This window comes from Formica exsecta, unplaced genomic scaffold, assembly GCF_003651465.1.
Source record: "Formica exsecta isolate Colony F162 unplaced genomic scaffold, ASM365146v1 scaffold342, whole genome shotgun sequence".
Lineage (NCBI taxonomy): Eukaryota > Metazoa > Arthropoda > Insecta > Hymenoptera > Formicidae > Formica > Formica exsecta.
In genome coordinates, this window is record NW_021850674.1 from 29,874 (window position 1) to 43,860 (window position 13,987).

The following is a 13,987-nucleotide window of genomic DNA, read 5'->3' on the forward strand; positions in this document are numbered from 1 at the left end:
AATACAAATAAATAGAGATATACCTGTATCAAATAAAAAAATTTTCTAGGTCTATCATAAGCATTACACTTGACAGATACTGTCTTAGATGATGCTACATTAAAGGTAATGATTAATATGTTACAACATTCTGTCTATTTCAGTAGTACACAATAAAATTCGGAAAATAAAATAACTGTCACACATTTGTTAAAATATATATTCTGACAAAACATTTTATATAATATAAAAGTATATAAAAAAATTTCATATATGTATATATATAAACAATTTTTGTATCAAATATGTTTTTCAAAAATATAGTTGCATTATGAGCTTCTTGACATAGAAGTTAATTGCAAGAATATGCAATAATATATTTTTTACATGCATGTGTATGGAACAATTGCAAGATGTATAAAACAAGAATATTGTCTCTCATAGAGATATTAATTACTGTTTTTGCTTTAAATATTCAATATAAAGTTTAAGACCAGCTTGTACTTTCGGTAACATTATATATCCTATGAATTTGTTAATATCAGCTTCTTTATTTTCTTTCATCCACTGAATTAAATCGTTTCGTATTGCCAGCTTAGTTGCAGTCCTCCCTATACCTTTATTGAAAGCAATAAGTGATTAGTATAAAAGTAGAATTCTGCGAAATACATAATCAATAATATTTTCTTACTTGGTATATTATTATATGATAATATGTAATTTTTGCATTTTTCAATCGCATCGGCCTTATCTTTAGCGAGTTCGTCCACGAGATTAATTTGCAATGCTTCTTCAGGTTTAAATAATAACCCTCTAAAATATTACATTACAAATAACATCACATCATAACATACTAGTTTAATCTTACATACCTTAAAAGTGCTAATTCGGTTTGTCGATAGCCCACCAGTGAAATAAAAGGATCCATAAACCATTTAGGAGCAGCTATTCCCAATTGTGTTTCGTTCAAACCTATAGTATGTTTACCTTCAACGAAGACTCTATATTCTGTAGATATAGCCAACAGACACCCTCCAGCAGGACTAGAACCCTGTGCAAAATAAAGTAGTATTGTTTCCATCAAATTGTTACTTAGATACCACACACTAGTATAACATTTAACAAAGTATGTGTACATTAATAGCAGCAGCAACAGGAATATTCAGACTATAAAGAGTTAACCAAGTGTCTTGCAACGTGCTCCAAAAATCAGTAGCTCTCTTTTTATCAGTATTATACATTTCTGTGATATCTAATCCTGCTGAAGGCAAGGACGATGTGAGTATGACACCTTTGCTGCGATTGTTTTGAGCTTCCAATAAAGATGTTTTTAATGCACTTAACAGCTCCGTATTTAAACTATTAACAGGTGCTCTTGCCATAGATACGATGTCAATCCCTGTTAAATCATCGAATAAAATAAGTAAAAAATGGCTATATATTAGAAACACGTTGACAGAAACAGCAATATTGTCACCTGTATCATTATCTCGTGTAGTTTCAACGAGTTTAGATCCTGTAGCATAAGATCTTCTGAGATACGCCTGTCCTCCAGCAATCAGTATTTTTGAAATAGTCATGTTGAAGCTGCTGAAAAAGAATCTTAGTCTTAAACACAACAACTGAGAATTGAATACACATTTATTGCGCTAATTGTAAGTATACTCTACAATTAATAAAATAAAAAGTAATATTTAGTAAAAAACGATATTTATTGTTTGCACTTGAAATGTGATAATATAGTCACCTTGTAAGATTATCTAAACGTAATATTTAAATTAACATGAATAATCAATCATAGACTGAGATAAAAATAAAAAATGAGTCGCCAGTTTTATCTTATCCTCCACGATTATATATATTCACATACATCGACGGAATCTATAGAAGGACTACAGATATACTGTCAAGTAGATCCGGAGATAATTGAAGAGCATTGATATTACCGACTACCTTTAGTCATTCGGTAAAAATAGAGATGAATAATAAAAAGCGAATGTGTGGATTTTTTTAATCTTGTCAATCTTGCCTATGTGAAAATATTTATTTTACTCTCCAGATTTTTTCATATTATTTTTATCATATGCTTTCGCCGCCGATCATCGGTGATCGTGGGTGACCAATTGCGGACTGGTGCCAACATGGCTGCTGATGCACTGTCTGCAGTGCCTGCTCGTCCTCTCGTGACATCGCCCTTTGTCTCGACAGCGCTCCTCTAATCGACGTAAAGCGGGAAATCCACGGTCAGCGACCAGGAAAGAGACGGAGAGAGAGACGGCGCTTTAAATGGAACGGCGATCTTCAATGGAAGACTTCAGCTAGCAAAAATGTCAACCCGGTCGCAGCTCACGAAGGATTTAAACGGTTCGTTTCCAGCTCGTAGTGTTTACGTTCTCGTAAATCGGACGAACTGTCATTCGTCCCCTCGAACGATCTATCTACCGTTATGCATTGGTGATCACTAATCTTACTCCGCCTTACGTTCTGTATTTCCGCGAGTTTTGCGATTGATTTAGTCTGTCGTATCTTTCAAAATCAAAAAAAAAAAATAAAAAAGAAAAAAGAACGCGACAAGTGTAAAATTTTCATGCCACTTTTTGCTTAGCAACTTAGCCCGTGTACAATTGGGTGAATTATTCATTACTTGCAGAATCGGTGAAAGCGTTACTTGGCAAGCATGTGAAAATACTGTTAAAAAACGTGGTGAAATTAGAAACGAAGCAGGATAAACAGGAAAATCGTGTTCTCGTGAGTAATCTGTCTCTCTGTGTCTTTCTTTATCTTTCTCTCTCTTTTCACGATAGTATATGTCATATGTTTTGTGTTAAGATAAATTGATCTTTTCTTTTTTCTACTCAAGGTATTTTCGCCATGTCGCCTCTTTCTCTTATCGGCCAAAGTACCCACAAGAGTAAGTTGAGTTTATCTGTACTTTGGTATTGTGTTATGTATTCATTATAACACGGCTTTCAAATTTTTATTCCTTTATAGATCGACTGCCATTTTCATTACCTAGAAATAACGGCCATAGAATCGAGAAGAGCCAATCAGCTATGTTTGACAGTTGGAGAACGATTTTACAACTTTACTACAACCAGTATAGGCGCGGACACCACGGAAGTGGATGCCATGATAGAGGCCTTACATACGGCAATTCGAAATATCTTTCCTACAGTACCATTAAAGTACGCTCTATTGTACAGCTAAACAAGCAGTATTCTCGTTGATGATGTATAGTTTGTTATAATCCTCGATTACAAATCTTTGAAATATTATTTTTAGTTACATTATACGAAAAATAGAAGTTATACCAGCTAGCAGATTGCAAAGTATACGAGGGAGCGAGTTAGCTAGAAGTACAGAAGCCACAAGACATACAGGGCCGTGTGGTGGTTTTTCTACTCAGTATGCATGCATGTGTGATTTGCACAGCGTACCATACAGGGAGGAGGTGGCATGGGTGAGATAAATGACATTGCTCCAATTTGTGTAATACAGAATTACCTGTTTGTACAAAAATCTTATGTGAAAATATAAATTTCAGGACGTTGATACAATATATCTTTCACATGACACCAGAGAACTGAATCTGAGAGACTTTGACCATTTAGATCAGAAGGATTTGGTGCCAATTATCTCGGCCTTGGAATACAATACTTGGTTCACGAAATTAAGGGCGTCTCATCTCAAATTAAGTCACGAGCCTCTAGAGAGATTGCTACACGTTATGCGAAGATCTTTATCCATTCAAGAGCTCTATCTAGATAATCTCGGGATTAAATGGTAACGATTCGAGCGATGCGTGTTTTAGCTTTGTAGAAAAAGGAATTTAATGGCACATTTATAATATACGATTATTTCGGTTTTAAAGGGATTTCGCTCACAAGCTGTCATTAGCCCTAATTTCTAATGCTAATACGATGCTGCAAACAATAGATCTATCGCACAATATGATTGAGGATAAAGGTATATCATTAATTAATTCCAATAATTTATATTATACTGTATTCCCTTTGTATTTTAAATCTTTATCTGCACTGCACTCTCGTTAAGTAAATCTCCATTTGCCAGTTATTAGCCATAATTTCAAAACTATCCTGAACAAATTTTCTTTATATTTTTTGTAGGAGCCTCTAGCTTGTGTGGGATAATAGCCAAGTTAATGCAAGGTGTGCCAATAACCATGTATTTTTATTATCCCTAGTAATTATACTAATATTTAATATGCTTTTCATATATATCCAGTTATTCTTTTTTTTTGTTTTGTTTTCCTTTTTTTTTAAGTATATGCACTTTTATATTTTTGTCAAAGTATTTATCCCCTTATATTTCTCCCTTTTATTTTAATTAATGTAATATCCTAGATGTATTTGCTTTGTATATAAGCATACCACATTAATATACAAAATATTGATATCTTTGAGCAAAAGTTTTTAATTATAAAATGCTTATTGTGTGTGTGTTATTAATTCGTTATTCATATTTTGAAGGTGCTACACATCTGAGCGGTCCTATCGGCAAGTTGCCTAAAGGTTTACAGAAATTGAATTTGGCCCATTGTGGATTAACCGGAAAAGGTGTAGGTCAAATAGCACACGCGTTAAGTTTAAATAGAAGTATGCCGACTAGCTTGCGATATCTGAATCTTTCAGAGAATACGTTGAAAGATGACGTTAATGTAAGTTTGCAATGAATCACCAATTGACCTCGATAATAAGCTATAGGGATCTTAATCGCGGCTAGAATACTAATTCGTGCATTTGTAATTGCAGAGTTTGTGCAATTTCTTGGCGCAACCTAATAGCTTAACACACTTGGATCTTAGCGGTACAGATACTACTTTAGAGTGTGTAAGTAGCGAATTTTATACTTTTTGATCATATATATTTTCGCCACCGTAATTTTACCGGCTCGTTTATTCTTCCAATTGTTCTTTATGATTTGGCATTAGCTGTTTGGTGCATTATTACGGGGTTGTGCAACTAATCTAGTCCACCTGAATGTTGCCCGAAATTCTTTTTCGAGCAAGAAAACCAAAGAGATACCTCCGAGCTTTAAACAATTTTTCACGGCAACTCTCTCGCTGAAGTACTTAAATATATCTTCGTGCAAACTACCGTTGGAGGCATTGAAACATCTCCTACTTGGCTTGGCTTGCAACGAAAGTACAGTCGGCCTAGAGCTTGACATGAGCGGAAATAATCTGGGTTCCATGGGTGCGCACGTTTTGGAGTCGTGCATTCACGGAGTTCGATGTATAGCGTCGTTGGATATATCGGATAGTAGTACGTATAATTACACATCGCGAGACAATATTTATATATTATATTTAGTTATATATTAGAAATCAAAAAAGAGTCACGAAACTTTTAACAGCCTTTTCTGCCTTAATCTTTAATCTAAAATAGTAATTGTTTCGTACGAAAGAAAAATAGAGCGAGTTTTTTTATTCTACTGCTCATTCCATAATTTACGCTATTCGTTCTTTCAGACATGGACGTCGATTTGGCGCAAGTTATAACGGCCATAGGTAAAAATAAATCGATCAAGCAATTGTACATGGGACGCAATACCGCCAGTATGAAGAGCAAACACATAGCTGTCGTGATGGACGCTCTGGTGCAGATGCTTCAGGAAGACGACTGCGTGCTTCAAGCGTTGCATCTGCCCGACTCGAGGTTAAAGAGTGATCTCTATAACCTGATCAACGCCCTTGGCAGCAACACGTGTCTTCATACCTTGGATATTAGTGGTAATCAGATAGGGGATCCTGGCGCAAGGTTGCTGGCGAAAGCGTTGCAAATCAACAATCATTTACGGACTATTATATATGACAAGAATAATATCACGCTGCAAGGCTATGCTGATATCGTTCACGCTCTAGAGAAGTATGCGCACATATTCGTGTATATAAAAATATGGAAGAAGGATAACAATATTTATGAGAGAATTTTCTTGCAGAAATTGTAGCGTGCGGCATATGCCATTTCCGATTTACGATCTGCAGCCTTGTATGAAGACTTCCGCGGAGAAAACGGAGCAATTAGGCAAGAAGATACAGGATCTGCTGCAGAGAAACGTCACACCGTGCAAGTACAGCCACGGGCAAGCGTTCAGATTACAGCAAGGATTTCTATTGAGCTCCACGCAACAGATGGTCGACAGACTCGTTGTTCAAACCCAGGACACCATCAAGACCCTCGCGGCGGAGAGCTGCGACGCCAACAACGACATCAATTACGCGACCGGACTTATACAAGACGCAGACAATTCTAAACAGGTACGACAATACAGAAATTAGATTTTACTTTTGATACTTGGTCTAGATTTCTTTTTTTTCTGAACTCATTTTTGTATCAGAATTGAGATTATTAGAACCTTACGTTTTTCAGCTACTGCCGAGATTACACGAGGTGCTTCAAAGACGAGACGAAAATAATCCGATTGAGCTAAAGTTACACGATATGGCGAATGAAATTCACAAAGTTGTGACGATGTATCTACAGGTAAAGCTTCGTGAATATTTCTCTCACACTCTTCCCTTGAAATAGTCATACAAGATACACTCTTGTCGTAAAATAATAAATAAAAAAAATTATGCCAGGATTCTTTGGACGCGATGTTGAAGTGCGCGAACGAGCAATGTCCCACTATACTTTCGCAAACGGTCATCAGGGGCGATGAGAGTGAACCGATCGCAGTACAGGATGATCTTCGTAATATCTGCAAAGAGAAAAATCTAATCAACAATGAATTCATCCATACTACCGTTACCGAACAAGCTGGCGCGGATATTGTTAACAGAGTCAAGTGAGTATTGTATTCATATTTAATGCTATTTTGATGTTAATATATCTACGATCTATTATTTTATTAACGGTTTTGATCCTTTTAAATATCAGCGAGCTTAACTTGGCAGTTGCGGCGCATATATCCGACAGAATTACGGACGAGGTAATCGAGTCATTGTCAAGAAGTTATAAGACTCTGGTAAGTTAAAAATATTATGTGTATATATTTTGTTATATTTTATATAGAATTTTAAAAGAGGAAATACATTTACCAGATAATATTTAGTTAGAATGAACACTGATTCTAAAATTTGACTACAAGTTTTTAAACTTTAATCATATTTTATATTGATACAATTACACAAACTCATCGATTTACAAAAATATTGATATTGTCCACTGATAAATTTTTCCTTAAGATTGAAGATATGTATTTCGATACTTTTATAATTCGATACAACGAGCTAATATAATAAAACACTTTCAGATTGGCGATTGCGATAGTCGAACAAGGAGCAGTACACCAGACGTTTTACGACCTAGCGCCGGCTCGATGAGCAGCGGAAGCGTGATAGGGGTAACTAGCGCGAGCGGCGTCTCCATGACTCTACCTCCCGGCAGATCCAGTCTCGTATCCGAAGAGGAAACGCCGGAAACGTGTTCGTTGGCAAATTCAATTGGTCCGTGCATCAACGATCAATCACCAATGGTAAGAGTTTTCGAGTTCTTTAACATCGTGCTAGATAGCAATTTTATTCATTTGATGAACGAATTTCAAATATACTTTCCTGTCTGTAAAACTTTCATATGCCAATATATTTTTCGCGAAGTGCTAATATTTAATGTTTTACATTCCTTGATAAAAGCAGCTAAATTATAAATTATCTTTATTTACATGCTCACATAGAAATTGGATTATCTTAATCTGGTAGGTATTACGAAGGTGCAAATGATTGCACATAAGTGTAAAATATATATGTTATAATAAATATATTACAATATAATTTATTGATACGTACAATATTATGAGATGTGATATACTTTTTTCTCGTATTTAGGCGACTCCACATTTGTCGAACAAACGTAAAAGTCTGCATGGAAGGAAATTGAGACCTAAGTCCGTGGTAGATTCGGTGGAAGGATTGTCCGCCGACGATATTCCGGATCTCTTACCGTCGTTGCCGAAAAGTCAAGCAGAAGGTTTGTATAAATTAAATCATCACACAGATTTATCACCTTCCAAAATGTATAATTATTGTTCCACAGCTATCTCAGAAACCGAGCACTCATTGACAGAGTCGTTAGACTCTGTCTCGGAATTGCCCAACACCGTGGGCCAGCAGTTGCAACATCTGGTAAAGTCTAGACCGCGCAGAACGAAAACGCGTGCGCCCACAAGACCGATGCTGAGACCGGATCAACCCATCGACGGTCTCGCTCTGGGCGAGGGTCTCGATGTATTTTTCCGACCCACTACACCGACCACGCCTTTGATATCGCCTACGAGTGACGACAGGTATGAATAGAGACTTGTTATATTCCTATACAAAGTATTCTGTACTTTTTGTCAAAATATATAATATAGTTTTTACAATTTCGTTTGCAATTAGTATGTAAACTATAGAAATTAATTTTTGCCTATTATAATTTACAGCTCTCTACATACTTTTCCAACGGACGGCAGTCCTAATTTATCATTGACCAGTCACAAGAGCATTCCACCCGATATGGAGAAGAAGCACAGTTGTAACTCACCGATGCTGAAAACGCTTCTGGAACCCGCGCCGCGCTCCCGATCCAGCGATAACTTGGAGAAATTTTCCCCCCTCGTTGGCAGAAGATCTCAAGGCGATTCTCCGCTGACCGCGTCGCCGCTCGCCCGAAGAAATACGACGGACAGTGCTCACGAGAGATCCAAAACTGAAGCTCACGCAAAGGAGGCTTGCAATAACGTCCTGAATGATGCGAGCGATGATTCTAAACGTTACATGCCCACAGACGCCTCTGGCATGAGTCCGCGTGGCTCACACGACATTAATGACTTTGGAATGAGCTCGTTGGAGAAAGACCAGGAAAATCGTAAAAGTGCCGTGAAGAAATCCACGGCCGACACGGATAAATCGACGTCCGTCAAGCTACGATCGACCGGTCATGATCTGAGAAGTCCTATAAACGGTAGCAGCGGGGGTGGTGGTACCAAGAGTACGTCCGATTCGACCAAATCGCCGATATTAAAACCGTTGGTGAAGAGTAGCGGGTCTACGAGCGACGGAAAGAGCAACGGCGCGCTTCTGAAAAATAAACCGACTCCACCAGCGACGGCGCCTAAGCCGCGACCGTGGAGCATGGCAACCGATCGGAAATCCGGTAGAAGACACTTCCAAATCACGAATTTTTCTTGCAATTATAATTCATGCCACCTCTCTTTGCTGATTATATTCTACTGATGCTTTTCTGATTTTAATTCATGCCATCTCCTTGCTAAAATTATATATCCTCTTATTATTTTAAACTATTTAAGAGCGAAAGGCAAGATTAACTCTTCACGTGATAGCCAACATGTTTTTAAATACCAAGATTTTATAAGCATTAAAAACATTATATGTTCGATGCATAATCATCATAGTGGAAAGCCATTTTGGTGTAGAAGGAAAATGATAGATTTCTTAATCTACCTAATCTCTTACAGGAGAATTTAGTCTATTAAGCGACGGCTCCAGTCCAAACACCTCCGCCGGCAATACACCCCAAATCACGAATTTTTCTTGCAATTATAATTCATGCCACCTCTCTTTGCTGATTATATTCTACTGATGCTTTTCTGATTTTAATTCATGCCATCTCCTTGCTAAAATTATATATCCTCTTATTATTTTAAACTATTTAAGAGCGAAAGGCAAGATTAACTCTTCACGTGATAGCCAACATGTTTTTAAATACCAAGATTTTATAAGCATTAAAAACATTATATGTTCGATGCATAATCATCATAGTGGAAAGCCATTTTGGTGTAGAAGGAAAATGATATATTTCTTAATCTACCTAATCTCTTACAGGAGAATTTAGTCTATTAAGCGACGGCTCCAGTCCAAACACCTCCGCCGGCAATACACCCGATTCCGGCGATGCTCTCGACGAGTCAACTGACAGCGGTGTCAGCGGGCCGGCTTCTTTGCCGCCGACGTTATCGGCAAGTAGCACTGCGAGCTCGTTGAGCAACACGAGCGTCGAGAAGAGATCGGTGAGAGAATTGGCGGCGAGCTTGAACAAGAGCAAGGCGGACAAAAAGGAGAACGGTAAGTACCGATTTTCGATTCGGCTGTATCGCATGGTTAATTTCTTGGCGTACGCATCCTTACGCTTCTTATAGTGTAACAGGCATAAAACACGCATGTAAAATCCTTCGATGTGACAATCCGCGCCTATTACCTATTATTTTAGAGCATACCGCACCTACAGCATGGCGGTCGCTGCTTCAACGTTCTGTCGACCGAGCAGATGCCAAGGTATATTTTATTTAATTTTTTTTTTCTTCCCGAGATCCTATTTTAATTATCCTCTCGGAGCTAAATTTTTTTTTATTAATAACCACTCGTAGCATTTATGTTATACTGTATTATATAGAGAGTTGGGCAAAACAATCTTATTATATCTATATAATAATCTTATCATATCTATATAATAAGATTAATTTATATTATAATTATTGAGTAATTAACAATTCATGAATAATAGAATTAATCATGCGTGATTATTTTATTAATCACTCGCTGAAGTCATAGTAATACACTAAAGTAATAAATTATTGCCCGACACTGACATAAACCTTTCATTTATATGCTTTTCTTAATACTAGATTATTTTACGCGATTGTTTTTTTGCCCCGCATATATACGTTAAATAATCTTACTGTAATTTCAATAAAATATATCTTAGTTGGATTTTATATAACACAAATAAAAAAGTTTAGCTACTCTGGCATTGCAGGTAACGGAAGTGCCGAAAATGGTTGAGGATAATCGTCTCAGTTTTAAACTTCGTCGCACATCATTTTTGCGCGATTCAAATTTCAACTACAACAACAACGATGTGGTCGATGTTTGATCGCGCTCTGACAGATGATCTACATTACGTTATCCCGCTAAAAGTAACATATGTTGACGCCGATATATCTGGCACACGAGGTAACTTTTCGTCTTTCGTGCCATAAAGGAAGTCTTAAATTGTGTACATAGGTATATATAAATATATATATATTGACCGATATTTTAACTTTAGAGACAGGGTACTGAAAGTTTTTGCAGAGACTAAAGTACTAATCTCTCTCTGCTGTTAAGGTGTGGCATTAGAGAATCTTATACTAGTTTTATACGCGACGTTTGCATTCTTACGCATTTCTATTTCGACTTGGTCGTACTCACGTATTATTATCCATATACGCTTCGTTATGCATTTCGTGTGTATCAAGCTCTTAATTATTTTTGATTGCATTTCGAAATTTTTTTTAAAGATATTGAGACAATTTTCGGTCAAAGTAAGCATCATTCCTCAGACAGATTCTTAGCGAGCAGTGCGTTACACGATGATATTAGCAAAAAAAAGTATACTTTTGTATCCTTTTGAAGTTTTCAATGTGTGTATATATTTATATATCATTTGTCCATCCATTTTAATAGCGCGAGAATGTCTAGAATAGACGAAGCCACATCACAGTTTTAGCGAAAGATAGGCTGAATCGATTTTATCCAAATCGTATAGAGAACGTTGCGAGTAGCGGCAACTAAAACTAGCACAACACGTTGCGTGCTAAAAGCGTAGATGTCTTCCAAGAGATCGTGTAACAAGCCGTAATTAATGACATCTCGTGCACATGTATTCTTTGTTTGTGAGTGAGAATAACGTCCACGTTTTGACTCATATTTTTTCATCATGCGCGACATGTCTTTAATCTGTGATTAATTTGTAGAAATATTTACGCGAGATCTTATCATACAGTATATAATATGTTTTTACCATGTATAAAAAGAAAATTAATCTTAAACGAATCCTTTTATTCGATGAATTTTCAATGGCAGCTTTTATCGTATTTATTACTTATCTGTGCAGCTAATGATGGAATTGATGATGTATAAAACGACAAACTCTTTATTTTGTCGCGTACATAGATGTGTCTATGTCCATTATTTTTATTATATGGAAGCTCTAAAACTGATCTCTCAACTTTTAACATCGTGATATCTCCGAAATTTTTTTCACTGCGAGAATTGAAATTGTAACAAATGGATAAAGCGCATTAAAATAATCATTGTAAACGTAGAATTGATCGTGGAGATTTTGTATATGCAATCATAACTCGCGTTTTCGACACATATTGTGTGATAAAGGATATAAAATTCTAGATATATCTCGTCGTTCAATTGAATAAGACTAACAATATGCGAAATTATCTATCGGAATCTTTCGTGCTGCGAATTTCGAAAGCATTTTTTGTAATAAAAAAAAACGAACAATTCTTTACAATTTTGATGATAGATTCTCAGTACGATTTATATAATCCTCGTATCTCAAAGATGCATTTGTTCTTTTGTATTGCGACAAACGCGTGTACATATATATGTAAAAAAAAAATAAAATAAAATAAAGAGGACTTACGCATAAGTGAATAAAAAAAATATGCCCGTAGAAAATCCGCGATCAAGGAGATGCGACGTGAAAAGAAAGATCTCGGAAAATCGTCTTGTGAATTTTTTTACCGCTTAACTGTTATCACGCGTATATAATATTGGTATCGATCCCTTGCTACATAAGACAATGTGATCACAATTGCAGTTTATCATGACATGTTTATTAAACAGGGAATATTCTTCCCTTCTGACAAGTATTAAAGCATCGTATTGAAAGAAAATTTGCGTGTATACGTCTGTGTGTGTATGTGTGTGTGCGTGCATGCGCGCAAAACATATTTATATCGACGAAACGTGAAAAATGTGATCGTTAACGTATGCGCGACAACGCTATATACATCTACGGATCTACATAAGACGTCTTTGAGCGTAGAACTGTTGGTCCTAAAAACGCGCGTACCTCTCTTAACTACGTATACATATAATAAATTAAGAAAGGACGCGTTTATTGTCGCTAAAATCTTATATGGTCTACTAGATAAACGTAAGAAAGTTTCGTATATAATATCTAATCCGCGACTCTAGCGAGAGGCGAAGCTAAGAACTTATAAGAGCGTCTTGCGATATGTATTTACTTTTAGGCACGCACATTTCTGACGATTTATTGGATCTGTCTTGGGGCAGAATATTCCTGCAGTCTCGTGTAACCGACTAAAAACTTACACATATATTATATATATATATATACACACATTTACTGTGTGCGTTACAAATGATTTTTATATACAATATATACGTATGCGCGATATATTATCTTTTATTATAAGGAAACAAGTGTGTATTTGCGGAAGGAAAAAAATGACGTTCTGTAAATGACGCGTATAAAATGACTCTGCCGAGTATTGTGCCAAAAAGTCTATACAACGCACATTGTTTATACGATGAAAAAAAAAAAAAATTGTCATACGTTTCATTCTCGACAAGCTTCTGCATCGTTTATAGTCGCATTGTTTGATTCTTGCCTGCGAATTATTCGTAAATATAATTGAATAGCATTGTAAATATAACTGAGGAACTAGCGATTCGCCTCTCATTCCATAACGTTACTTACTAATGAACAAAGTTGCATTTTTACTCGTATATATGTGTGTGTATATATCTATGCACACTATATATATATATATATATATAGAGAGAGAGAGAGAGAGATAGCGAGAGAGAAAAAGAGAAATCATGTGCGTGTGCGTAATGTGTGTGTACCGCGTGTGATTTAGCGTGTGATATATATCATATATATTTAAATCTTCCCCGATACACACATTCCTGTATACATATACGAGACAGAGATACATTCTATATACATACAATGCGAAGATACACATGACCGATATATATATATATATATGCCGAAATATATTGTAGATATTAATATCACACATCACAGAAATGCGCAATTGACGATGTTAACATTTGCAGTCTATTTTGGTGGACAGCTTAATAGAAGCGCGATATAATCCGTTAACGAATAAAATAAAAACTCGTATCTACACATTAAGACAAAAGAGTGTGTATGTGTATATATGTGTGAGATTT

The 13,987-nt window shown here is 36.2% G+C and overlaps 2 protein-coding genes across 7 annotated transcripts; one reads left to right on the forward strand and one right to left on the reverse strand.

The window, feature by feature from the left end:
- Positions 1-116: 116 nt before the first annotated feature.
- On the reverse strand, positions 117-1,935 carry LOC115238517 (enoyl-CoA delta isomerase 1, mitochondrial-like). 2 transcript variants are annotated; one of them, XM_029812433.1, is made up of 6 exons: positions 1,727-1,935; positions 1,457-1,566; positions 1,116-1,378; positions 852-1,030; positions 671-792; positions 117-596 (listed from the first exon to the last, which is right to left on the reverse strand). In XM_029812433.1, the coding sequence occupies exons 2-6, from the start codon at positions 1,557-1,559 to the stop codon at positions 433-435; spliced, it is 831 nt and encodes a 276-aa protein (XP_029668293.1). In that variant the 5' UTR covers positions 1,560-1,566; positions 1,727-1,935; the 3' UTR covers positions 117-432. The 2 variants fall into 2 exon arrangements, with proteins under 2 accessions (XP_029668293.1, XP_029668294.1); XM_029812434.1 differs by having other exon boundaries at positions 1,457-1,569; positions 1,727-1,873.
- Positions 1,936-2,128: 193 nt separating this feature from the next.
- LOC115238514 (F-actin-uncapping protein LRRC16A) lies at positions 2,129-13,946 on the forward strand. Of its 5 annotated transcripts, XM_029812421.1 has the most exons (24): positions 2,129-2,343; positions 2,630-2,727; positions 2,840-2,890; positions 2,971-3,164; positions 3,262-3,439; positions 3,524-3,762; positions 3,851-3,945; positions 4,107-4,148; positions 4,470-4,657; positions 4,752-4,829; positions 4,931-5,264; positions 5,471-5,867; positions 5,941-6,259; positions 6,372-6,485; positions 6,584-6,789; positions 6,882-6,969; positions 7,258-7,479; positions 7,678-7,698; positions 7,829-7,970; positions 8,037-8,286; positions 8,425-9,137; positions 9,827-10,066; positions 10,212-10,276; positions 10,758-13,946. In XM_029812421.1, the coding sequence occupies exons 1-24, from the start codon at positions 2,307-2,309 to the stop codon at positions 10,872-10,874; spliced, it is 4,428 nt and encodes a 1,475-aa protein (XP_029668281.1). In that variant the 5' UTR covers positions 2,129-2,306; the 3' UTR covers positions 10,875-13,946. The 5 variants fall into 5 exon arrangements, with proteins under 5 accessions (XP_029668281.1, XP_029668286.1, XP_029668282.1 ...); XM_029812426.1 differs by lacking the exon at positions 10,212-10,276; XM_029812422.1 differs by lacking the exon at positions 7,678-7,698.
- The last annotated feature ends 41 nt before the right edge of the window (positions 13,947-13,987 follow it).

Excerpts from the sequence above, each read along its gene's own strand:
- LOC115238517 (XM_029812433.1), bottom strand. The coding sequence starts at position 1,559 with ATGACTATTTCAAAAATACTGATTGCTGGAGGACAGGCGTATCTCAGA. Across the intron at positions 1,379-1,456 it reads TACACGAGATAATGATACAG|GGATTGACATCGTATCTATG; the intron begins GTGACAATATTG and ends ATGATTTAACAG. Across the intron at positions 1,031-1,115 it reads CTGTTGCTGCTGCTATTAAT|GGTTCTAGTCCTGCTGGAGG; the intron begins GTACACATACTT and ends TATTTTGCACAG.
- LOC115238514 (XM_029812421.1), top strand. The coding sequence starts at position 2,307 with ATGTCAACCCGGTCGCAGCTCACGAAGGATTTAAACG. Across the intron at positions 2,344-2,629 it reads GCTCACGAAGGATTTAAACG|AATCGGTGAAAGCGTTACTT; the intron begins GTTCGTTTCCAG and ends CATTACTTGCAG. Across the intron at positions 4,830-4,930 it reads CAGATACTACTTTAGAGTGT|CTGTTTGGTGCATTATTACG; the intron begins GTAAGTAGCGAA and ends ATTTGGCATTAG.